The 25,456-nt window shown below is 38.4% G+C and overlaps 1 protein-coding gene across 1 annotated transcript; it reads right to left on the bottom strand.

Moving 5' to 3' along the window:
- Positions 1–3,572: 3,572 nt before the first annotated feature.
- Positions 3,573–7,932, bottom strand: LOC107832672 (cyprosin). Its single transcript, XM_016660533.2, has 14 exons — positions 7,754–7,932; positions 7,175–7,553; positions 6,834–6,894; positions 6,631–6,725; positions 6,419–6,531; positions 6,137–6,305; positions 6,009–6,048; positions 5,809–5,873; positions 5,592–5,705; positions 5,445–5,509; positions 4,663–4,816; positions 4,467–4,586; positions 4,073–4,161; positions 3,573–3,876 (listed from the first exon to the last, which is right to left on the bottom strand). Exons 2-14 carry the CDS (start codon positions 7,538–7,540, stop codon positions 3,792–3,794), a joined length of 1,536 nt encoding a protein of 511 aa, XP_016516019.1. The 5' UTR covers positions 7,541–7,553; positions 7,754–7,932; the 3' UTR covers positions 3,573–3,791.
- Between the last annotated feature and the right edge of the window lie 17,524 nt (positions 7,933–25,456).

The raw sequence follows: 25,456 nt of genomic DNA, 5'->3' as shown, positions 1-25,456 counted from the left end.
GCAAAAAAACATACATAGCAAAATAAGAAGGGAGAAGGAGAAAGTATTCAATTAGTTGCACTTGCCGCGACACATGATATGTTCTGGTGAAAGCAGCTGGACTTATACAAAATAACAAAATAAACTTTCTCCTCTTCTTTTATCGAACCGAAGTTTAATTTACCGTTCCAAAACTTTTCTAATTAATTTGCTTATATTCTTGTAGCCTTGTTAATGTTGCTGGATAACACCTAATGAATTTAGACTGCTTTTGGGGTTAGCGGTTCAACCATTTCTAGTGTAAATTTACATATATTATTTTACCAATAGTTATTTATCAGTCTTTTCAAAATTTTGTACTTACAGATTTTGAAGATTGAAGCTACAAGCCAAGATACAAGTTTAGAAGAAACAAAAGCTCATTATTATTTTGCTAGGAATGTTATGTAAAACATGATTTCATAGTCTAGCTCAGGATGTTAGCAAAGTTTTTTTGTTAAGATGTTGAGCAAATATTGAAACTAACATCATGGGATGTTAGCATTGTAATTAATAACTTTTTATATAGCAATTTAACATTTATTGATAAAAATTAATGTTTTGTTACATCGAGCTTTAGGACTACTTGACAACAGGGGTGGATTTAGGGGGGCGGAAGGGAAACCCCCTTCGCTGAAAAGTTACACTGTATATATATAACGCAAAATCTATTTTTATCTCTATATATTAAGTTTTGAACCCCATTGACACAGTCCAAAAGTATAGCTTAGTGGTCAAGGGGGTTCAAAATCTTTGAAAGGTCATAGGTTTAATTCCCACTAGGTACGATCTTTTTTTTTTCTTGAACCCCCTTCGCGGAGATCCTGCCTCCGCCACTGCTTGACAAGAAATATGGTCGTTATAGTTACTACAATTATTTTAAATAGCGACTAGTGCTGCTCGTCACTAAAAGATAATCTACGAACAATTAAAGATTGGTCGCTAAAACTGGTTGACGATCGGAAAATATATATTTTTCATAATATATTTATCGTCTATTAGGGAGGAGAAGGCTGGTCGCTAAAACTGTTTAACGACGGGCAAATATATATATTTTTACAATATATTAATTGTCTACTGGGACGAGATATGTAGTCTCTAAAAATATTTAACGACTAGATTTTTTTTCCGTCTCTAAAAACATTTAACGACCAGGTTTCTGAACCCGTCGTTGTTGAGCTTTAGCGGCGGAAGCTATTACGACGGGTGGCGACCGGCTTTTTCCCGTCACAATTGCTCTATTAGGACAAGAATTTGATCTTTAGGGACCAGATTTCCCTTCGTTAAACGCCGTTTTTCTTGTAGTGCCCAAGTAGCTTGGAATAAAATGTTGTTATTCATGTGGCTATGGCAGTGAGGTACAGTGGAGGTCGTGCGTATGAAATCAAGGAAATAATACAAATTTATGGCCTATAAAGGTCTCCGGTCATTGAAGATAAAATCAACAAAGGTGTCGTTTGAATGAAGAGTCTTTGAAGGAATTCAAGAATTTTTGAGTTGGAGTTCCATTCATGGTGAATTGGTGATCAGTAGTTGTGAGAAGGGAGACTATTTTGGGAATGATAGAAAACATCTTTGCTAGGTGGAGGTTTATCGCTAGTTTTGAAATTATTGACTATCCAGTGAAATAAGTTTTGGGTTTCTATTTTGTAAACGGGTTTCCTTTGCCACCCGATTGTTATTTTAGTACTTGTTACGCATGAAATTTAATCATTATTTTAAAAAAAAAAAAATAGAACAAATGTTTTTTATCTAGCCTATTATTATCCATCTCATTTTTTTTACTTTAGAATAAATTATGAACGAGTTGAACGATAACTATTTTTGTAGCGCGAAATGCACAAATATATGCTTTTTGGACCACTACATTTAAAACATGGTCGAAATTTACAAACTATTTAAAGCTTAGCCAGATCAAATCAAAATTAAACTTCAAACCAATTTGAAGTTTGCACTATGGAAATCAAGCTCTAGATGTGAACTATGAAGTTCGAATGAGATAGGTCTGAAATTAGGCTCTGCAATTCAAACTCAAAAATTCTGACCTTCGGATGAAAGTTTGAAAACTTCTGCCCAAAGATGTGAACTTTTTTACTGTTATTATTGAACTTCAGACCCATATTTTAAAGCAAGAAGTTTTTCCATCTGATTAAACTGTAAATACATTATAAAAATGAGCTATATTTCAAATAGCGTATCTAAAAGTCGTTAGCTGGTGCAATTTCTACATGACATTATCACGGACTCTACATTCTCGCCCTTTTTCTTCACTCAAGAACCAACGACAATGTGTCTGGGACACTATCCTTGCTAGGTAAGATTTTCTTCAATTAGGTAAGATTTTCGTTGTTATTTGTTCTTAAAATGTGTCTGACGTTTCACGTGTAGATGCTGAAATTCGCAAAAAAATTGTAAATTTTATATTATCCACAATTTGAGTAGAGAAAACCTAAAGAGAATGAACTTTTGAACAATATGTCCGTTTGTTGAATTTGCTTACTATTATTTACTCTGTAACATCTTATCTAGGTATTGAAAGAAATTTATATCCTTGTATTTCATGGTTGCTAGGTTTCTGTATCATTAATGGTATGACCAATGACGAAGTCAGTAATTTTGCAAAGAATGTTCAAGGTTTAATATATATCTACAAAAAATAATTTTTGACCTGCATACATTTATAATTTTTTATATACTTAGTTTTAATTTTCTGACGAAGGATGTTTATCCGAATACCCTTCATTGTTTTAATGAAGTATTAAATTATTAGACTAGGAGAGTTGTTTGAGGCAAATGGACACACTGTTCTATTTCTGGTTCCTTTATTCTTTTACTACGCACCAAGTGCTATGCATACCAATACCAACTGCCCATCCAACGAGGCTTTTGGTGTATGCAATTTGACTATTAACAGGGAGATTAGGACTGAGGGACTCGAATTGAGGAAACTTGAAATCATATTGTTGTTGTTGTAACAGTAAAATTGATCCAATACTAACTATTTGCGAAACTTTATGGGAACAGCTACTTATGATTCGTCAGGTTAAGGAGAGTTTTCCCTTGCACCAGAATACCATTTGTCTCTGCCTACCACTCTCCCACTAACTCCTTCACTACATTAGCAATTTGAAAAATCTAATTTTTTGTTCAACTGTAAAACCTTCGTTCTGCCTTGAGGTCTTCAACGAGCAAGACCTGTTGACTAATGCAGAAGGTAACTAACGTATTTTACTTTCACAAACTGTCTCAGTGTAGCACATTGCCTTCGTTGTTGCATACATTTGTGTTAATGAATATATATGCTTTAGTTGTGATATCTCTCTCGTGTGTGATATATTGCAACGTCTTAAACAAGTATTTAAGGGGAACAGAACTTCATCTCTGTTTGGTTAAAACTTAAAGATATGGTCATTTTGCGCATCAATATATTACCTATCCTTTTTCATTATTTTACGGCTTGAAGCAACATTGATATTACAAAAGAAGAAAAATTACAAACAAAAAAAAAAGTATTACAAAACAATAAGTGGTATACCATCAAAAGACGCCTATGGTTGAAAGAAAAGAGAAAATATGCGACTTGCATCTTATTACATCACTAGGATCGAGCACATTGAGTTCACCAGGATTGCTGAGCACCAAGTACCTTAAGTCCTTATACAACATGATATTAAGTTACAGGCGGATACAATGTGATTTCAAAGTACAATTATTCATCTATTTTACATTATTTCGAGCTTTCCATAATGGCGTGTAATTACAAAGAGGGGCTATCACGCGGCTTCAGCAAAACCCAGTTGAAGATTACCATAGTCAAATACAGTATGATACACCCCCATGAATACATTACCAAGAATCCTGCAAGTACATGAATCTTTTGGTATGAAACAGATAAGCTTATAAGACTATTTGAATAAATTGAGGTAAGTGTAGTATTCTTGTTTATGCATGCAATTTCTATGACCTTTTGCCAAGACTAATGCACGAAAGTAACACATGTTTTTTCCTTGTTACATTGTAAAGAGAAATGGTTGTAAGAACAATAAAAACATACCAAAGAGGACCACGAGGTGGTGGCACATCCAAAGCAACAAACCCACTGAGGCAAATGGTAGCAATCCCCTCCCCAGTTTTCAAAATATACTGGAAACAGAAGTTGAGTTTTAACAGGGTATAACAAAGCCATTAATAACAGATTTTTAATTAGTTAGCTATTTGGAAAAAAGGAGAATATGATTTTTAACACTTGGTCTACTTTCCATGTAGGAAAGTCCTCCATTTAGTTTTATGTTATAATCATGATAATAAGGGAAAAGCCACCTCACAGCCACAGTTGAAAGAGGGCTGAGTAATTTTGCAGTTGGAACAGGAACTTAGGCACCACAGATGTTCCACTCAAGATTATGCAACATAACAATGTAACATAAAATTAGGAAGAGAGGCATAACCTGTTCTGGAGTGAGGACAAAATCCTTATCACCAATATTGAATGTAACATTTGGCATGGATGATATGCTATTGCAGTCGATTACAGATTGTCCCGTAGGACTTGGTAATTTCTCACAGAGCTGTGAAACACCAAACATTAGACATTAAGACAATGTTCTGCACTACATAACGAGAAAATTCACTCATGAATTTCACCTGATTCACATATTCTATCACACTCTCCTTTGTTGTCTTCTGTTTGAGCTGGTTCTGCATCCAAATTACAGCCATCTCACAGGCAGTGCACAATGGGGCTTCTCCTATGGAACTTCCTTCATTTTCCTTCTCAACGACTGTTCTGATATTCGAGCTGCAAAATTGGTTGGAGCATTATTGAGATGACATCAGATTTTGGCAATTGTGGGACTAAATATCACCAGATTGTCACATGGTTACACAATTCAACATGTATAGTAGCAGAAGTAGATCCTTGGTTCAAATCTCATTACCATCCTTCATCATAATGAATGCCCATGAAAAGATCAGACTTACACGTAAGAGAGTGTGTCGAAGATATAATTAAATAAGATTTGTGACATCTTTGACAGCTTAAGTTTTTAAACGAGATGATTACACAATTCAACATAAATAACATAGCTCTAGAGCCTTGACAGAACACCCTTGACAACGATATTTTCAAATGATTTCACTAATGAAGATAAATCCTCTTAACTTGCAGTTAAAAGAAAGATATAAGCCTGATCTCTCTAGAGAATTTGACTATATGCTCAGATGCAAAAATCTAAGAACAGACTAGGTGCCTGCCTTAGTTTTACAACTCTGAAACCTACCTTCAATTTGTCACAATAGTAATTCTGCTAATGTAAAAATTAGTTTTACCCCTATAATAACTTCACAAAAACCACCTTAATTCACATATGCTCCAAAGCCAGATGGTCCAGTTCAACTTTTTTGGAAAGAGGGGGAAGCACCCATACCTGAAATGCTGAGCTCCATTAAGATAACATAAACCTGCTTGTAAACAAATTTGATCAGCTGTAACCTGCAGACAATTAGTAGTACCATCATATCTACAATGTCACTTTAGTGGCTCAAATAAACTAAAGAAGAGAAATAGAACAAACCCCTGATACTAGTAAATCCCAAATCATTTCCCCATATTGAGAAATGGTTTCTTTACATTCCATGCTCAATACTCCTTCTGCTCCAATGGCATGGTTGACTTGTGTCACAACAGCCTGTTATGTACTTGCTATAATTACTTTCAAGAATTTGTTTAAGATAACTAGATAGTCGAAAGGTCTACAACTTCTGCAACAATTCAAAGAAAGTAAATCATACAGTTGGACCAGCAAGCAATGATGTTCCAGAATCCACTATAGCAGCACAACCGCCTTCACAAAAGCCTGTAAGGGAAAAGTATTAGGACAAAAAAAACTTAAGACTGTTATTCTTATCTTAGGCTCGTAATTTTTTATGAGGCTTCAATATCTTTATTGTTCCAATATAAAGAGTCTTCAATCTTGGACAGCAACTCTCACCTGTTGATTGGTTCCCAATAGAGAAATCTCCCATTTTAAACTGAAACAGAAAAAGGAAAAGAACAGATGGGGGACAGTGAAAAAAGGAAAAAGTAATGGAAACCATAGTGGGAAAAAAATTCAAGTACCTGCCAGTAACCTTTCTGAGTCAAAGGAACATAAGTATGTTTATCCTTGAAGTGTTTTGGATCAACACCACCAAAAACAAGTTCACCTCCCTCTTTTGCATTTGTATCGCGATTAAGCCAGAAAGAGAACACAGGCTCCTTTACGAGATCTTGCTTCACCATATTGTACCTGCACATAGATCATGAATCAAACAGACAAGATTCCAAAAATTGAGAAGAAAGAAAAACAAGATAGAATTGGTTAAAAACTGAAGTGAACAAATGAATTGCAGGCATTATTACCAGAGAGGTGTAGTGTTTCCAACAGCAATTTCCTTGAAACCAAGCCCAAGTATTCCATCAAACTTTGCCACTATAAATGTAATACTTGGTTCTCGTGTCGCCTCGATAAAGACCTGAAGAAGTTCATGTAAATTTCTCATCCATTGTGTTTTAAGAAGAACAGAAAGGACCAAAATATGAGAGTGATGAGTTACTGTCAAGCCAGAATTCACCTGATCCGTGACTAGAAGGTCACCAACTTGAACATTATCTTGACTAAGAAATCCTGAAATTGATCCAGATCCATAGTGGATTGAACAAGATTCTCCTGGATCAGAATAAACATCAAATATAATCAGAAACCATCAATAAATAACTACTTGTCTATCAATTAATGTGAAAGAACTATAACATTAAACTATGATATGATCATCACCTTTTTTTGTGTATGTACTAGACTTGCGTGCCTTGTACTTGGAATGGATCCAGCATGCAATCTGGAATAATTCAAGTTTAAGGAAAAATTATACTGTATAAACCGGTAATTCAACAAAGGAACAAAAGAATTCAAGTTATATACACTAAAAGTGTAAAGATTTTTGTTACTATCAGTATAGTTTAACTTGTGATAGCAACAATTAAGTACCATCTTACCAATTAATGTTTTCTTATAGAGATGTACATGTAATTACCTTATAAGTGACCTGATTATATAACTAACCTTTGCGCCGTTAGCACATAGAACTTGAACATTAACTAAAAAGAAGCACAACTTACAGAGAAATAACATCTTGATGATGGAACCCAGAGATTAGAACTCCCTGTATCAAATATGACAGTGAAATTTTGAGGGGGTGAACCAATACTAATCTCTCCATAATATTGAGCATCCAAATAGTTCTTTAAGGAGACGATATCTGAATCTTTGTCAGATTTCTTCTTCTTCTTCTTCTTTTGTATGTCCTTCATCACATGCTTCCCATATCTGTCTTCAAGTCTAGCTACATTGGCTGCATTTAAGCTACTGATATCTAATTGTCGCTTCTTCAGACTAATTCTTAGCAAACTATCAGAGGAAGCAGGAAATACAAAGCAGGCAATGGCCAATAAAAGGAGAGCAGCCCAAAGATGCTTCCTTTCCATGTTCAAACAGTGCCTGTACAAGAGCAAAAACCAAGCTTTATGAGAATGTCAAGCAGCAAAAATGAATGCAACTTATTATATATGAAGTATCTATATTCTTTCTACATGGTGATGATTGTCTTAACATGACATGAATTATCAAGCCAAATGGAGAATCAAAAGCTGATCATCAACAAACATATAATTCAAGAAGAAACATGCAGAGTGTCAGACCTTAAAGAGTGGTTAGAGCAACTAGAAAAGAGTAGAAGCTTTGAGATATAGATTCTATTCAGGTTACCACAGAGTACGTAGATTGAATTAGGAGATATTTCATGGAGAAGGTATTGCTCTTTGTCCACGACCAACTAAATAGCCGAGGCCCGACAGAAAAGAACAACATGATAATTGGTACGTACGCTTTTGGCATGCAAAGTTTGGTAATAATACATTATCAATAGTATATTTAGTTATGATTAAGTGGCAAGTGTTATGTAAATTTACGCTAAGACAGGTCATATAGTCATTGATTTGGTGAAATACCAGGAATTTATAATTCTTTTCCACAAATGTGCGTGGTTGATTTGAGGATTTGTGCGACAACACAGATTTTTGGAAATATTTCTATGAAAAGAAAATACTTCATCCGCTCCATTTCATGTATGAAGATTTTCGACTGGGCATAATATTTAAGAGAAAAACAAAGCTTTTTGGGCTATGTCAAAAGTACTAGGAAAACTTGTAATTTTAAATATATTATAATATTTTTATGGGTATAAGAGCATGTAGCGAAGTGGATCTCGGATTTGAACTTTACGTGTTCAAATTCATAATTACATGAATATAAAGGGATCTCAAATATAGAAAAATAATATTCTTTTTGGAACAAACTAGAAAGAAAAGCGTAAATACTATTATGCAATAAAGGAGTACTTTACTCTTTAATACTCCCTCCGTCCAATTTATATGGCAGCGTTTAGCTAGGCACAAAGTCTAAGAAAGGAAATGAGACTTTTGAAACTTGTAGTTTAAATCAAGCCATAAATATTTATGTGCTATAATTCATCTCACTAAGGGTAAAATAGGAAGTTTAAAGTCAAATTATTTTCAAATAAGAAAGTATGATTTTTTTTTTTGCGAAATAAACTAAAAATGAAAGTATGACGCATAACTTGAGACAGAAAAAATATGATCTTTAAAACAAAAAAAAACAAAAAAAGGTGTTTCGATAATTGTTGTTTTTCAGAATTTTGTTCTGTAAAAAATTCCGGAAGGTCTCTCAAAATTTGTTTATAAAGGTCATAAACATTGTTAGACAAATTAAGCGAAAAAGAATAATAGAACATAGAGTCATGTAAATGTTTTCAAAAAACATTCTCTCAAAAACCATATCAGACCGCCTCCCCTTTTATTTAGTTTCTTCTAATTAGTGCTTTTTTCCTCAATTTCATGTTATTACGTTTTCGTGCAATCCTCTCCTAGGGAATAAGACACCTCAATGTTTCGGTTCATTTATATTCGGGAAATACGCCTTCAACTTCATAATTATGTTGTACTATAATGGTTACATAGTTTCTTCGATATGCTTGTGGACAGTAGTTTTTTTCTCGAATATTTTTGAGAAAGCCATTGTATTTGCATTGCACGTACCTTTTTAGGTTTTTCTTCTTTTAAAAAAAATTACTTTTCAAAAGACAAGCAAAACATATTATTTTATTCTAAAATCTAAAATTAAAGAATATTGATTTTAAAAGTTGTACTCTAAAACATGCTTATAAACTGTCAAAACACCAAATTTGCATTTAGTTTTCAAAATAAAAAATTCGAGGTGTTTCTTTTAATAGTAACCTTAATTTTCAAATCAAGTAAAATTACTTCAGATATTCTCTTTTGAAATCATATAAAATTAGTAGTAAGTTTCTACAAGACTTTTCCAATATAATGGCCTTACCAGATAAGGAAAAGAATACAGGTTCCAATCTTTCAGCTATTATTATGATTTTTATTCTCTTCTTCCTTTGGAATTTAATGTTGTCCAAACAAGTTAATTTAACTCTAGGGAGCACTAGTTAGAAATTGAAGAACTAATTAATCGTATTTAGGTGATAAATGTTTTTTTATATACGTAGAGAACATGTTATCCATATATTCATTTGGCGCAAAGATTGAATACAAATATTTTTTTGTCTTTTTTCATAAAAAAGTTGATATGAAATGATACAGGGAGAGTGCACACTACAGTATTTGCAAAGAAGACCGTGGCATGATTTTTGGCATTTGAAAGCTCACGCTCATACTTGAGATATGGCAGTAATGACATCTTGATTTTTCTTTGATGAAATGACCTCGAAATTTCCTTCTAAGATGTAGACAAAAATATTGATCATCAAACATGGTTACAAAATCGGATGATATAGTTACGTTATCCCTGTGCAAATACGGGGCGGATCTAGGGGCGCAAGGGTGAACCATTTTCTTAAAATTATATTGTATATTATAAAATCAATGTATGAACAGTGGATGTTGAATTCCCTTGTTTTCTTTGTGATGTGGTATTTTTAAATTTTGAATCCAAAATCTATCTCGGCTTCTCCACTGTCTACAAAATGTAGTAAATTACAATCACCCACTGTAATTCTTTTTTTTCCTTGTAACGCTCGTTTTTATTTTCATTTCAAGTATTATCAAAATCTGTCATGTTCAATGATTTGGCGATCCCAGTAATATATAAGATATTTGCCCTTAAGGGAAATGACGTAGAAATTTCCTCCGAAGATGTGTTGACAAAAGATTGATCGCCGAACATTATTGCAAATGAAGGTTCTTGCGTTTCCCCCAAAAATGTCGTGAATTGCAAATTACTCCCCTACAATTTTCTTTCTGTTTTACCTGTTATAACCCTTACTGTTTTCTCTTTTTTTCTCTTTATATTTTGACATTCATTTTCTCTATAGTATTTGGTGAACTTATAAACCTTGCCTATAAATATTTCAAAAGGTTACGACGAACACTAAAAACCTACGCAAGAAAATGTTAATCACTTTGGTATCATGTATATTTCTAAAATAAGTTTTCATTTCTACACATGTTTAATATTAAATGATTTTATTGAGTTACTTTTGATTTTATATTGAAATTAATCTATTTATACAATAAACTATGTCTATTACTACAAATTTTAAATGACGAAGACTTCTACAATATGTAAATATGTTACTCCATGTTATAATGTCATAAAGAGATATCTTAATAGGAATTAATATCTCCTATATTTGCTATTTTTGACGTGCCAAATCGTTTCCGAGAAAACAAATAGAAAGATGACCCCCAATTAAGGGTGCTGCCTTCTTTTGGTTTGTGCAGATCGAAACGTCGTATGGCGTCTGATTTTGTATACGGTTAAAACCGATCCTCGATCATGAAGATCGATCGAGGATGGCATTTCAGTCAAGGGGTATCTTCATGGAGAACCTGAACGAATTTCGAAATGGGGGCGTCGAGCTCGGGGCGTTCGAATCGACCGAGGTAACGTCGACCGATACAGGTCCCGAACATCGATGCCCGAAAGTGATCACCTAACTCGAAACCAAGGCCGAGGTTCCGATCCGATGTCGAGCTCGAGTCGGTATCGAGTTCACAGACAAAAAGCTGTTACAACCGCACAAAAGGAGAGAATCTCGACGGGAATTAAGGAGGAGACACACCATCATGGGTCCTCCACTAGTAATATTATTCCATCATGTTGCTATAGATAAAATAGTGATCCTTGGCTATAAAAGGGAAGATAGATTGTAATAGAAGAGACCTTCGATGGGATTAAGAATTCATTATATTTATCTTTCTAAAGCTCACTAAATATCTTGTTCATCATTTTCTATTTTTGCACCATAAATACGTGTATTATTATTTTCAGATCAAAGGAATCTACTTGCCCTTAGAACCATACATAAATTCAACGTTATTCGATTTTTCGGGTAAACAGTTTGGCGCCCACCATGGGGCTAAGGATAACAAGTGATTATTTGATACAAATATACAGTACACTCCCGCTTACAACTTCATACCAGCAATGGCTCCGCCAATCGACCTCAAAGCCGGCCTTCAGGATGAAACCAACAACTTGGTGCCCGTGGCCGAAAGGCTACCCAACAACGGCAACGAGGCTCGAATCGAGGAACCCGAAATTCGAGCCGAAGTACCAGTAGATATCAATTCACGAATAGCTCTAGAAGCGAATCAATGTTCCGAGCAGGAAAGAAGTATCCAGGGTGGCGCTAGGCCCATAGCCCGAGACACCCACAGCACGGGAAAAATCGGGGTCAGCTTGCGTATGATTTTCTAAATGCTACAAGCCCAACAAGTAGCGATAGCTCAGTTGCAGAGCCAAACTCATATGCAAAGTAATCCAAACTCCAATCCACTTCTTCGAGAAGTAACCCCCAGAACGAAGCCCGACACAGTGAAATCGAACGAGCGAAAATCAGGAACCGCTCCTGAAATTGCTAAACTGCTCGAGGAACTCACAAAACGAGTTGAAGACAACGACAAAAAATTTGAAACATATGATGCTAGGATCGATCAGATCCCGGGGGCTCCGCCCATGATGAAAGGGCTGGATTCGAAGAAATTCATACAAAAGCCTTTTCCATCGAGCGCGACCCCGAAACCGATCCCAAAAAAGTTCCGTATGCCCGTAATTCCCAAATATAATGGTACGACCGATCCTAACTAACATCTCACCTACTATACATGTGCCATCAAAGGCAACGATTTGGAAGACGATGAGATCGAGTCTGTATAATTGAAAAGGTTCGGAGAGACCCTCGCAAAAGGAGCAATGATCTGGTATCACAACTTACCACCGAATTCTATCGATTCTTTTGCCATGTTAGCAGATTCATTCGTAAAAGCACATGCTGGTGCCATAAAGGTCGCAACGAGGAAATCAGATCTATTCAAAGTAAAACAAAGGGGTGACGAAATACTGAGGGAATTCGTATCTCAGTTTCAAATGGAACGCATGGATTTGCCACCAGCCACGGACGACTGGGCCGTACAAGCTTTCACCCAAGGGTTGAACGGACTGAGTTCGACAGCATCACGTCGGCTGAAACAAAGCTTGATCGAATACCCTGCAATAACTTGGGCGGATATACACAATCGGTATCAATCGAAAATCAGGGTCGAAGATGATCAATTGGGTTTTCCGTATGAACTCACGCGTCAGAACCGCGCAACCACTAAAATTCTGAAGGAAACCAACAGAGAACAAAGGTCAAACAGAGACCGACACCAGTTGTACGTCACAGATCGGGTGAACCACGGTTCGGCACATGAGACAGTTAGGAATAACCGCAGGTATGATCGGGGGCAAAATTCTCGGGGACTTATGTGCAAGAGAGGCTTTGATAAATATGCCGATCCTATAGAAGTTCCTCGATTATCGGAATATAAATTCAACATCGATGCATCCGCCATCGTATCGGCTATCGGACGCATCAAAGATACCAGATGGCCTCGACCCATGCAGACCGATCCGGTCCAAAGGAATCCCAATCATATATGCGAGTATCATGGCACCCATGGTCACAAAATGGAAGAATGCAGACAATTAAGAGAGGAAGTAGCCCGCTTGTTTAACAAAGGGCACCTTAGGGAATTTTTGAGTGATAGGGCGAAGAACCATTTTAAAAACAAGGACTTCGGCAAGCAAAACGAAGAAGAAGAACCACAGCACATCATTCACATGATCATCGGCGGCGTCGATACCCCTCAGGGACCTATGCTCAAACGCGCTAAAACGTCGATTGCGAGGCAAAAGCAATCTCGAATTCAAGATTACACTCCCTCAGGGACTTTATCGTTCAATGATGAAGATGCAGGGGGAATCATCCAACCCCATAACGATGCACTAGTAATATCTGTACTCATGAATAAAATTAAAATTAAGTGTGTGTTAATTGATCCAGGTAGCTCGGCCAATATCAGATCGAAGGTCGTAAAACAGCTCGGCCTACAAAACCGGGTCGTATCCGCAACTTTGGTTTTAAACGGATTCAATATGGCATGCGAAACCACCAAAGGCGAGATAACCCTACCGATAAATGTTGCCGGAACAATTCAGGAAACAAAATTTCACGTGATCGAAGGCGATATGAGATATAACACCCTTTTCGGAAGGCCGTGGATCCACAACATGAGAGTTGTACCTTCGAACCTACACCAGGTCCTCAAATTCCCAACACCGACAGGTGTCAAAATAGTGTACGGAGAACAACCAGCCGCAAAGGAAATGTTCTCCGTCGAGGAAGCAAAACCAATATCTTCGTCTTCGCCAGTGAATGGATCGGGTTCAAAAGGAGGGACAGTCGAAGACCGGAATGCCAAATAGCAACCAAAGACATCGGCCCCGACCCAGCCAGATAAGCAGAGCATCGAAGAAGATAATGATCAGTGGATCCCTCGATCCTTCGTGACCCCCGATGACTCCGATGCCACCAAATTGAGGAATTGGAGCAAATCATTTTGATCGATCACTAGCCCGAACGAAAGGTATACCTGGGAAGGGGTTTGAGACCCGAACTCAGGAAGAAAATCATTCAATTTCTTATCGATAACATCGATTTCTTTCCTTGGTCCCATTTAGATATAATAGGAATCCCGTCGGACACAACAACACATCGACTAAGTGTGTCCCCTAGATTCAAATCGGTGAAGCAAAAAAGAAGACCCCAATCGGAGGTAAAGCACACATTCATAAAAGATGAGGTAACTAAACTGCTCAAAATAGGATCCATTAGAGAGGTAAAATACCCCGAATGGTTGTCCAATGTGGTCGTGGTGCCTAAAAAGGGAAACAAACTTAGAATGTGTATAGACTACAAGGACTTGAACAAAGCATACCCCAAAGATTCTTATCCACTGCCCAACATCGATCACTTGATCGATGCCACGACCGACCACGAGATCCTTACTTTTCTCGATGCCTATTCCGGGTATAATCAAATCCAGATGAACCCGGAAGACCAGGAAAAGACTTCGTTTGTGACCAGATATGGAACATATTGTTATAACGTAATGCCCTTCGGGCTAAAAAATGCAGGAGCTACTTATCAACGCCTAGTAAATAGAATGTTCGAAGAACAAATAGGTAAATCAATGGAAGTCTATATTGATGACATGCTAGTCAAGTCCCTGCGCGCAGAGGACCATTTGACCCATTTGCAGGAAATATTCGATAATCTGAGGAAATACAACATGAGGCTCAACCCCGAAAAATGTGCTTTTGGAGTCGGCTCGGGTAAGTTCCTCGGCTTCATGGTGTCAAATCAGGGAATCGAGATTAACCCAGACAAAATCAAGGCCATTGAAGACATCACCATCGTGAACAGCGTGAAAGCTGTACAAAGGTTAACAGGAAGAATAGCAGCCTTAGGCCGATTCGTTTCGAGATCATCAGATCGAAGCCACAATTTTTTCTCTCTACTCAAAAAGAAGAACGACTTCGCTTGGACACCGGAATGCCAACTAGCGTTACAAGAACTGAAACGATATCTATCGAACCCACCACTGCTGCACACTCCAAAAGCCGACGAAAAACTTTACATGTACTTGGCAGTATCAGAAGTCGCCATAAGCAGCGTCCTGGTTCGCGAATAGGAAGGTACGCAATTTCCTGTTTACTACGTAAGTCGGACCTTAGGGGAAGCGGAAACTAGATATCCGCACTTGGAAAAATTGGCGCTTGCGCTGGTTAGCGCCTCTAGGAAGTTACGACCGTACTTCCAATGCCATCCCATAAGCATATTAACCACCTGCCCACTTCGTAATATTTTACATAGGCATGAACTATCGGGCCGATTGGCCAAATGGGCCATCGAACTCAGCGGGTATGATATCGAATATCGACCTCGAACGGCCATTAAGTCTCAAATTTTAGCAGACTTCGTGGCCGATTTCATGCCGACCCTCGTACCCGAAGTCGAAAAAGAACTACTGTTAAAATCAAATTTATCGACGAGGGCATGGATCCTCTTTACGGACAGAGCTTCGAACGTAAAGGTGTCCGGGCTAGGCATAGTTTTAAAATCTCCCACGGGTAACATTATTAGGCAAGCTATTAAAACTATCAGGTTAACTAACAACGAGGCCGAGTATGAAGCCATAATTGCAGGTCTCGAGCTAGCTAGAAATTTGGGAGCAGAGGTCGTTGAGGCCAATTGTGACTCTTTGCTAGTGGTGAGTCAAGTAAACAAAACCTTCGAAGTCCAAGAAGGCAGAATGCAAAGGTATTCGGACAAACTGCTTATCACTTTGAACCTTTTCAAACCATGGAGTCTACGACATGTTCCACGAGAACAGAATAACGAGGCCGATGCGCTTGCTAATTTGGGATCATCGGTCGAGGTGAATGATTTGAACTCGAAAACTGTCGTTCAACTTTCAAGATCTGTAATCGAAGAAGGGCACGCCGAAATAAATTCTACTAGCTTAACCTGGGATTGGAGAAACAAGTATATTGAATACTTAAAAAATGGAAAGCTCCCTTCAGACTACAAAGAGTCCAGGACCCTTCGAACTAAAGCTGCTCGATTTACTTTGACTGCGGATGGAACGTTATATCAAAGAACATTCGATGGACCGATGGCGGTATGCATAGGTCCGGGAGACACCAATTACATCCTTCGGGAAGTACACGAGGGCACTTGTGGCAATCACTCCGGTGCCGACATGTTAGTTCAAAAAGTGATCAGAGCAGGGTATTATTGGATCGATATGGGCAAAGACGCAAAAGAATTTGTTCGTAAATGCGATAAATGTCAAAGGTTTGCTCCAATGATCCATCAGCCCGGAGAACAACTTCACTCGGTCCTATCGCCATGGCCATTCATGAAATGGGGAATGGACATCGTCGGCCCCCTACCATCGACCCCAGGTAAAGCCAGATTTATTTTGTTTATGACTGACTATTTTTCTAAATGGGTTGAAGCGCAGGCATTCGAGAAAGTAAGAGAAAAAGAGGTTATCGACTTTTTGTGGGATCATATCATATGTCGATTCGGGATACCATCCGAAATAGTATGTGATAATGATTCATTGGCAACAAAATCACAAAATTCTTCGAAGACCACAAAATAAGAAGGATACTAGCAACCCCATACCACCCCAATGGGAACGGACAAGCCGAATCAAAAAACAAAACTATTCTTCAAAACCCGAAAAAGAGATTGAACGACGCTAAGGGAAAATGGAGAGAAATCCTGCCCGAAGTCCTTTGGGCATACCGAACAACATCGAAATCCAGTACAGGGGCGACCCCGTTCTCCTTAGTATATGGCTCCGAAGCATTGATACCAGTCGAAGTCGGAGAGCCTAGTCCCAGATTTCGATTCATGACGGAAGAATCAAATAACGAGGCTATGAACACCAGCCTTGAATTATCGGACGAAGGACGAGAAGCTGCCCTCATCCGGTTAGCCGCACAAAAGCAACGAATCGAAAGGTATTACAATCGAAGAACTAAACCTCGCCACTTCAAGCCAGGGGACTTGGTGTTAAGGAAAGTCACCATCAATACTCGAAATCCAAACGAAGGAAAACTAGGACCAAATTGGGAAGGACCGTACCAGGTGCTCGAGAACTTTGGGAAAGGATCGTACAGGCTCGGCATCATAAACGGCAAACAGCTATCAAGCAGTTGGAATGTATCAAAACAGCTATCAAGCAGTTGGAATGTATCACATCTAAAACGGTACTACTGCTAAGGTCCGACCTTTCCCATATTTATTCAACTGTCCCGTACAGAAGTTCGAACAAAGAACAGAAGTATTCTTTTACTCAAAAGCACGTGTTGCACTCTTGTTTTCTTAGACTGTTTTTTTCCCAAAAGGGTTTTTTGCGGCAAGGTTTTTAACGAGGCAACCATCGATCGTGCTACGCTTTCAAAGCAGTATCCGAGGCTTTCGACCCTTAGCCCGAACGGCCTCGAATACCGGGAGGGCACCAGGGCCTCAAATACATCGAGTTCAGATGCAACAAAGTCTTCTCACAACAATAGAGGAAAAATTGTAAGAGCCAAAATGGTCAAAATGAACCATGCTCATATTAGATTGCCCCAAAACATACTCGAATATTAAGCCTACGGGCTACTTCTATATCGAGTTCGAAATACTCAGTCGACCGTTGAGCCTACGGGCTACTTCAACATCGAGTTCGAAATAATCACTCGAATATTAAGCCTACGGGCTTCCACATTATCTCGAGTTCGAAATAATCACTCGAATATTAAGCCTACGGGCTACCACATTATCTCGAGTTCGAAATAAACACTCGAATATTAAGCCTACGGGCTACTTCTATATCAAGTTCAAAATACTCAGTCGACCGTTGAGCCTACGGGTTACTTCAACATCGAGTTCGAAATAATCACTCGAATATTAAGCCTACGGGCTTCCACATTATCTCGAGTTCAAAATAATCACTCGAATATTAAGCCTATGGGCTACCACATTATCTCGAGTTCAAAATAAACACTCGAATATTAAGCCCACGGGCCACTTCTATATCAAGTTCGAAACAAAACACTCAAATATTAAAGCCTACGGGATGCCGAGTTCGAACAAGGACCCAATCGAATTTGAAACATTGAAAAAGCTACGTTTACTCAGAGTTTACGTTAACCACTGACTGACACACATTAAATGCTTCGATAAAACCAAATCGATGGGACAGCTATCACGGACGTCATAGTCAAAGTCGATAGAAACGTCATCATTGATTCGGTCGAATCTTAGGGAAATCACATAGTTTCTCGTCATCTCCTTTCCAAGAAACGAGGGGGCTATTTGTATACGGTTAAAACCGATCCTCGATCATGAAGATCGATCGAGGATGGCATTTCAGTCAAGGGGTATCTTCATGGAGAACCCGAACGAATTCCGAGATTGGGGCGTCGAGCTCGGGGCGTTCGAATCGACTGAGGTAACGTCGACCGATACAGGTTCCGAACATCGATGCCCGAAAGTAATCACCTAGCTCGAAACCAAGGCAGAGGTTTCGATCCGATGCCGAGCTCGAGTCGATATCGAGTTCACAGATAAAAAACTATTACAACCGCACCAAAGGAGAGAATCTCGGCGGAAATTAAGGAGGAGACACACCATCATGGGTCCTCCACTAGTAATATTATTCCATCATGTTGCTATAGATAAAATAGTGATCCTTGGCTATAAAAGGGAAGATAGATTGTAATAGAAGAGACCTTCGCTGGGATTAAGAATTCATTATATTTATCTTTCTAAAGCTCACTAAATATCTTGTTCATCATTTTCTATTTTTGCACCATAAATACGTGTATTGTTATTTTCATATCAAAGGAATCTACTTGCCCTTAGAACCATACATAAATTCAATGTTATCCAATTTTTCGGGTAAACAGATTTCTTGTAGGATAGAATATATTTTAAAATGTATATATGTACGTATGTATGTGTAAGTGTGTGTTAGCTTCGGGGATCCCTATTTGCAATTTTCCTTGAAATAGTAATTTGAATGCCCACAGAGGAATTCTTCAACACCTTTAAAGCTTCTCCAATGATATGGATCTGGCTCCTAATCATTTTTTATGATCTCCATTTTTCAAGTTCTTAGTAGGATAGATGCCATATGTCTTACTTTAGTATTAGTAATTAATTAAAGTAAGATCTTAACCATAGTTAGAAATTTAGAATAATAGATAATTCTATATATTTGCTCCAAAGAGAATTCGACAATATATCCCACAATTTTTGCAATACATTCCTTCATTTTGCAAATACTTTTCCAAATATTTTACAGCAATATTACATTCTAGCTTACAGATGTGTACGGCAGGTTCTGGCTAGCTTAAGGAATAAATTTCCTGAATCTTTAATTGTTCCTATGGCCATTGCAATCTGACTTAACTTCAGCCTGGTTCAAGATATAAATATTTTCTTCTTGTTCCATGTTGAGCTGAGCATGTGTTATATTTTCATGATTAACAAAGCATGATTAATTATGTGAAAGTCCCAGGTTTCATGTTCCAGGATAATGTGCTACTAAACTGGTGTGCAGATGTGAGTTGCAGATGACGAATGAGTTGATCAGACGCAGGATATTCGAATACATGTGCACGTTGGATTCCCCAAGAAGTTATATTCGTACTCTACAAGGAATGCATTAATTAGATGAGTCCCTCGTCTAAATTGTAATCTATTTACTTTGAGAAGTGTAATCACAGGTTAGTGCAAAAACTTTGAGTTTTTGTTAGCTTCCTAGACTAGAGTTAGTTGGGGAAGGGGCAACTAAAATTGAGTTGATTGTAGGGGTTAGGGTAGTAGAATTAGTCCCATTGATTATTGATAGAATGTATGAGTCCACCAAACTGTATAGAGACCTGATCTTGTACCAGTTCCCACAGAAATAGCTAATGAACCAGTAAGTAAATGACACAGGAGATTTTACGTGGAAAAATCCCTGCTCAAGGGGATAAAAAAATCACGACCTACACTTGTAGGATTTCAACTTCACTACTTGAGCAATCTTTAGATTACAACCTATTGTAACCTAGGAATTAAACTATTAATCCCTCACTAACTTGTAATACACCTATTACAAGCCACTTTGCAATACACCTATTACAAAGACTTCAACTCATGACTAACTCTAGTCACGACACAAACTCTAAGGTTTTATGATTTTTGGAGGTTCCTAGTTAAAGCTTCTAAATAAGCAAAGTAGGAATTATAATGAAAAACTAATACAAAGATACAACTCAACTAAGGACATACAAAAGACTTGTTGTAGGAACTGGTCTGTAGTAGTGTTGTACTTTGTTCTTGATGCACTTGTGACTTCAATGCTTGATTATCAGTTCTTGAGTGCTTGAATTATTTCACAAGTATTCAAGTGATGTTTTGTTGTAATGCTTCTTGTTAATATCCTTTGGATGACACCACTTGGATGATGTAAACACTTGGTTGGTAAAAAGCCCTTCCTAATGGGAAGTGACTATTGTATTATTTCTGCACTATAGCATGTACAGTGCAGGCAGTCACTTTCCAACTGTAGAGTTGACTTCGTACTGCTTTCAGGGAAACTCAAAGGGATTAGGTCCCTGAGTTGATTCTTCTCTGTCTAAAGTAATACAGCACACATTAGCTTGAGTCCGTTGATAGAGATATATACCAAGTGTATATCAGGTTCTTTATCTGGTTCTTAACAATAAGTTTATTAGATCATCAAAACATAAATCTAAGATACTTTAAACCCATAAATTTCTCCTTTTTGATGATGACAAACTTAAAAATTGAAAACCATTTGTAGAACACAATAAACCATATAAAGTACCAGGAACTTCACAAGTTCCCCCTGACTCTATGCCTTCCCCCTTACTCAGATGCCCCTGCTTCAATTTTTCTTCCCCCTTGTGGCATCATTAAAAATACACAAGCAAGTAATAAGCATAAAGAGGTCTAGCCCAGCTAACTCATGCCACATGTATGCACACAACATGATTAGAAAAGAGAAGCAGAAAAGCACAAGCATTTAATAGAAAAAAAGAGTCTTCATTGATTTATAAGACATAAGCCTCTGCCAAGAAAGCAGAGTCAAGTTTGGACTGTTGAAAGCGGGAACAATTCAGGTGAAATCCATCCACATCACAAAAAAAAAAATAACTACCACAAGTCATCAGAACAAAAGAGAGAAACTTGACACTGGTCACTGGCACTGGTCACTGGAAGATATTCCTAGGGAGCACTAGAGGAAGAAGGCTTGGAGGAGGCCACAAGAGTGTTGAGAACAAGGTCAATCCGAGTATTTGCGAACATCTGCTCTGCGAGCAATTTCTCTCTCAAGTTCTCCACATGTTGCCTAAGCTCAGCATTTTCTTTTGTCACCAGAATATCATCATCAGATACTGATTGTTCCTCCACAACTTGCTTAGACTTGATACTACTTTTCACAGACTTTTTACTTGATTTTTCAACAGCTTCCTTTGAAGCACTCTCAACAGATTGTTTCTTTTTCTGAGATCTCTTAACCAGGGAACTTGGTTCCTCTTGAGCATCCTCATCCACTTCCACTACAGGTATACTTTTGTCATACACAATTTTCCCGTCCTTCACCAGCCTCTTCTTCTTTTTCTTGCTACTCCTTTTGCTTTTCTTCAAGGTAGACTCAAAAGCCTCCTTCTGTTGCAACCTTGTGGTAGGTCGCTTAGGAGGGTGCTCATGAGTGACCACGGGTTTTCTAATCTTAAAGCGTGCACTGAGAACCACATCATCCTGTTCATCCTCATCACTAGATCTCATAACGGGAGGGATGGAATCCAACGATTCAGCATCAAAGTGAGGAGATGGAGAAGGATCGAAGTTGACATGGGAAGATGATTCCTGACCTGTTTCCTCAGGGAGTGGATCAAGTTCATCAGCAGGGTTCCAGTAGCTTCTTCAGGTGCAGAAGATCCTAAGAGCACTGTTGGTCCTTCTTCTCCTAAGAGTGGAGTCCCTTCCCCCCTGAGACTCAGGCATGGAAGAAGTTACCTCATTCACCAGTCTCTCGGCAGCAATGGCCAACATGTTTTCGATGGCCTCCTTTTTCTGAGGTTCCATAGCAGTAGCAGTAACCAAAGGACCAGCACACTGATCAGTATCTTCCTCGGACACCCATTTTCCTTGTTGAGTTTCACCCTTTTCTTCATCCTTGTTCTGTTCTTTGAGAGTATCGGGCAACAAAGAAGAGACACTATCTATTTTTGGTTCTTCTGAGTCCTCAACACTTAAGTAAGGAGTATCAACAGAGGGAGTGATGAGAGAGATACGGGGTGAAAGGGAATCAGGTTTGGGTGTTTCTGGGTTAGCAATGGTGGAAGAGGGGTCGTTTGTTGGTGTTTCTAACATGATGAATGAGTCAAGGGTTTTCTCTTCAGAGGTGGGCAGGTTTGCTTGCTCTTCAGCCATGGTAGATAGTTGGGTGGAAGGTTCTGGAAGAGTGGAAAGAGAGAAGGATGATCGCTTAAGGTTAGGAGGTATAGGGGTTTTAAGGAGGGAAAGGATAATTATGAGGGAAGAGAAACAGGTTCTGAAACGGCTGTAGGTTTGTGGGAAGATGCAACGTTACAGAGGGAAGTGAAAAGATTTGAAAGAAAAGACGTGATATACAGGGTCTGAAAAGGTGGATGACGTGGTAGTTAATTTTGTTTCTTTTGAGATATACATGAAAAAAAATACAAGACTACTAAGCTGTGGTACAAGAACCAGGTTCTTGATAGGTCTTTCAGAAAATATTTTTGAACTCTCTTTTACCGCTCATGCATTGTTTCTTTAGCTTCTATAATCATCATGCGTGTCTACCTGCAACGGTATAGAGGTGAGTTAGGCTTGGCCGGAAAACACTTCAGCTAGATTTACCTGAATGTAACTTTCATATCCATATGAAAGGGAATCATGTTCTCAATTAGGCTTGATTAACCCCAGTGCCATCCTGTTTTTCTATACTTTGGTGAAGATGTCTGCAATTTGGTCTTCTGTACTACAAAACTTCATGCAAATAAGCCCATTCTCCACATTGTCTTTGAGAAAATGATATCTCACATCAATGTGCTTGGTTCTCTTGTGTTGGACCGAGTTCTTTGCCATGTTGACTGCATTGGTGTTGTCATATAGAAGAGGTACACAGTCAGTTTATACTCCAAAATCCTCCAATTGTTGTTTGATCCACAAGAGTTGGGCACAACAAGAAGCTGCAACAACATATTATGCTTCAGCTGTTGAGAGAGCTTCAGAGTTTTGCTTCCTTGTGCCCCATGAAATCAAACAAGATCCTAGGAAGTGAGCCATTCCGGATGTGCTTTTTCTGTCCACCAGATAACCTACATAATCTGCATCAGCGTACCTAACAAGATTCAAATTGTCACCTGAAGGGTAATACAGAACCAGGTCATGTGTTCCCTTAAGATATCTCAGAATCCTTTTGGCAGCCTTTAGGTAAGATTCCTTGGGGTTTGACTGGAACCTTGCACATAGCACCATACTGAACACAATATCTGGTCTACTGGCAGTGAGATAGAGGAGAGATCCAATAATGCCTCGATACATTGTTTGATTTACAGAAGAGTTAGATTCATCCAAGTCCAGTCTAGGGGTAGTGGCAATGGGAGTGTTGATCACTTTTGATGCTTCCATATCGAACCTTTTCAAAAGCTCCTTGGTGTATTTCTACTGACTGATACAGGTTCCCTTCGTGGACTCCTTCACTTGAAGGCCCAAGAAAAAGTTCACCTCCCCCATCATGCTCATCTCAAACTCACTTCCCATGAGTTTTGCAAATTCCTCACAAAGTGAGTCAACTGTTGCCCCAAAGATAATATCACCAACGGATACTTGAACAATGAGCAGGTTCCTTCCTCGTTTCTTCATAAATAGAGTGTTGTCAATTTTTCCTCTTGTAAAGCCATTTTCTAATAGAAATTTTGACAACCTTTCATACCAAACTCGAGGAGCCTGCTTCAAACCATACAGTGCCTTGTCCAATTTGAACACATATTCAGGATATTCATGACATTCAAAACCTGGAGGTTGCTTAACATAAACTTCTTCCTTGAGAAAACTATTCAGAAATGCACTTTTGACATCCATTTGGAACAAGGTAAATTTCCATATGTGATGCAAAGGCAATGAGAATTCTGATGGCTTCCATACGAGCAACTGGAGCGAAGATCTCATCATAATCAATCCCTTTCCTCCTGATTGTAGCCTTGAAAAACTAGCATTGCCTTGTTCCTTGCAGTGTTTCCATGCTCATCAAGCTTGTTTCTGAACACCCACCTGGTCCCTATGATGGTTTTATCTGAGGGTCTAGGTACCAGGTGCTATACTTTGTTCCTTTCAAATTGATGCAACTCTTCTTGTATAGCTGTGATCCAGTCTGCATCCTTCAAGGCTTCCTTAATATTTTTGGGTTCTATTTGGGAGAGGAATGATGAGAAGGCAAGTGAATTTCTTACTTTTGATCTAGTTTGGACTCCAGAATCAAGGGGGTGATTATATTCTCGAGAGGATAGGAGCTTTTGTGTTTCCAGTTTGGCATTTGAATATCATTAGTGGAGGAACTAGGTAATCCTGACTGGTTCCCTTGCATTCTTCTTTCTGCTACCTGTGGAGTACTTTGAACTGCATCAACCACTCTTTCTTCAGCTTCAGTGGTTGTGATTTGGGTACCTGGTTCCTCTTGAGTTGGAGTGGAGGAGGTTGCATTGCCTTCATTTGACTCCTTCACTTGACTCATCATATCTCCCTTTCCATTTTCCATATCAATGATTTCTCCTGGAACCAGCAGTGGCTCACTGTCTTGATCATCCTTGTTGCTCTTCACACCAGATGAAGGAGACTCATTAAAGATTACATGAAAACTTTCTTCCACACACTCAGTCCTTTTATTGTAAACTTTGTAAGCTTTGCTTTGAGAAGAATACCCCAGAAAAATTCCTTCATCGCTTTTGGCATCAAATTTTCCAAGTTGATCATTTCCATGGTTGAGAACATAGCACTTGCACCCGAACATTCTTAAGTGAGTCAGCTTGGGCTTCCTTCCATTTAGCATCTCATAGGGAGTTTTGTTCAAGAAGGATCTGATCATGCACCTGTTCACCAAGTAGCAGGCAGTATTTATGGCTTCTACCCAGAAGTTTTTGCCTATCCCACTGTCAATAAGCATTGTTCTTGCCATATCTTCAAGGGTTCTGTTCTTCCTTTATACAACTCCATTTTGTTGTGGAGTTCTAGGAGCTGAGAAGTTGTGGGTGATGCTATTTCCACTGCAGAATTCATCAAACTTGGCATTGTCAAATTCTGTTCCATGATCGGATCTGATGCAAGCCACTTTTGATTCCATCTTCACTTGAATTTTCTTCACAAA

Source organism: Nicotiana tabacum, chromosome 9 (genome assembly GCF_000715075.1).
Source record: "Nicotiana tabacum cultivar K326 chromosome 9, ASM71507v2, whole genome shotgun sequence".
In the NCBI taxonomy this organism is placed as follows: Eukaryota; Viridiplantae; Streptophyta; class Magnoliopsida; order Solanales; family Solanaceae; genus Nicotiana; species Nicotiana tabacum.
Note: the sequence above shows the minus strand (reverse complement) of the source record. Positions and strands in the feature narration are given on the sequence as shown.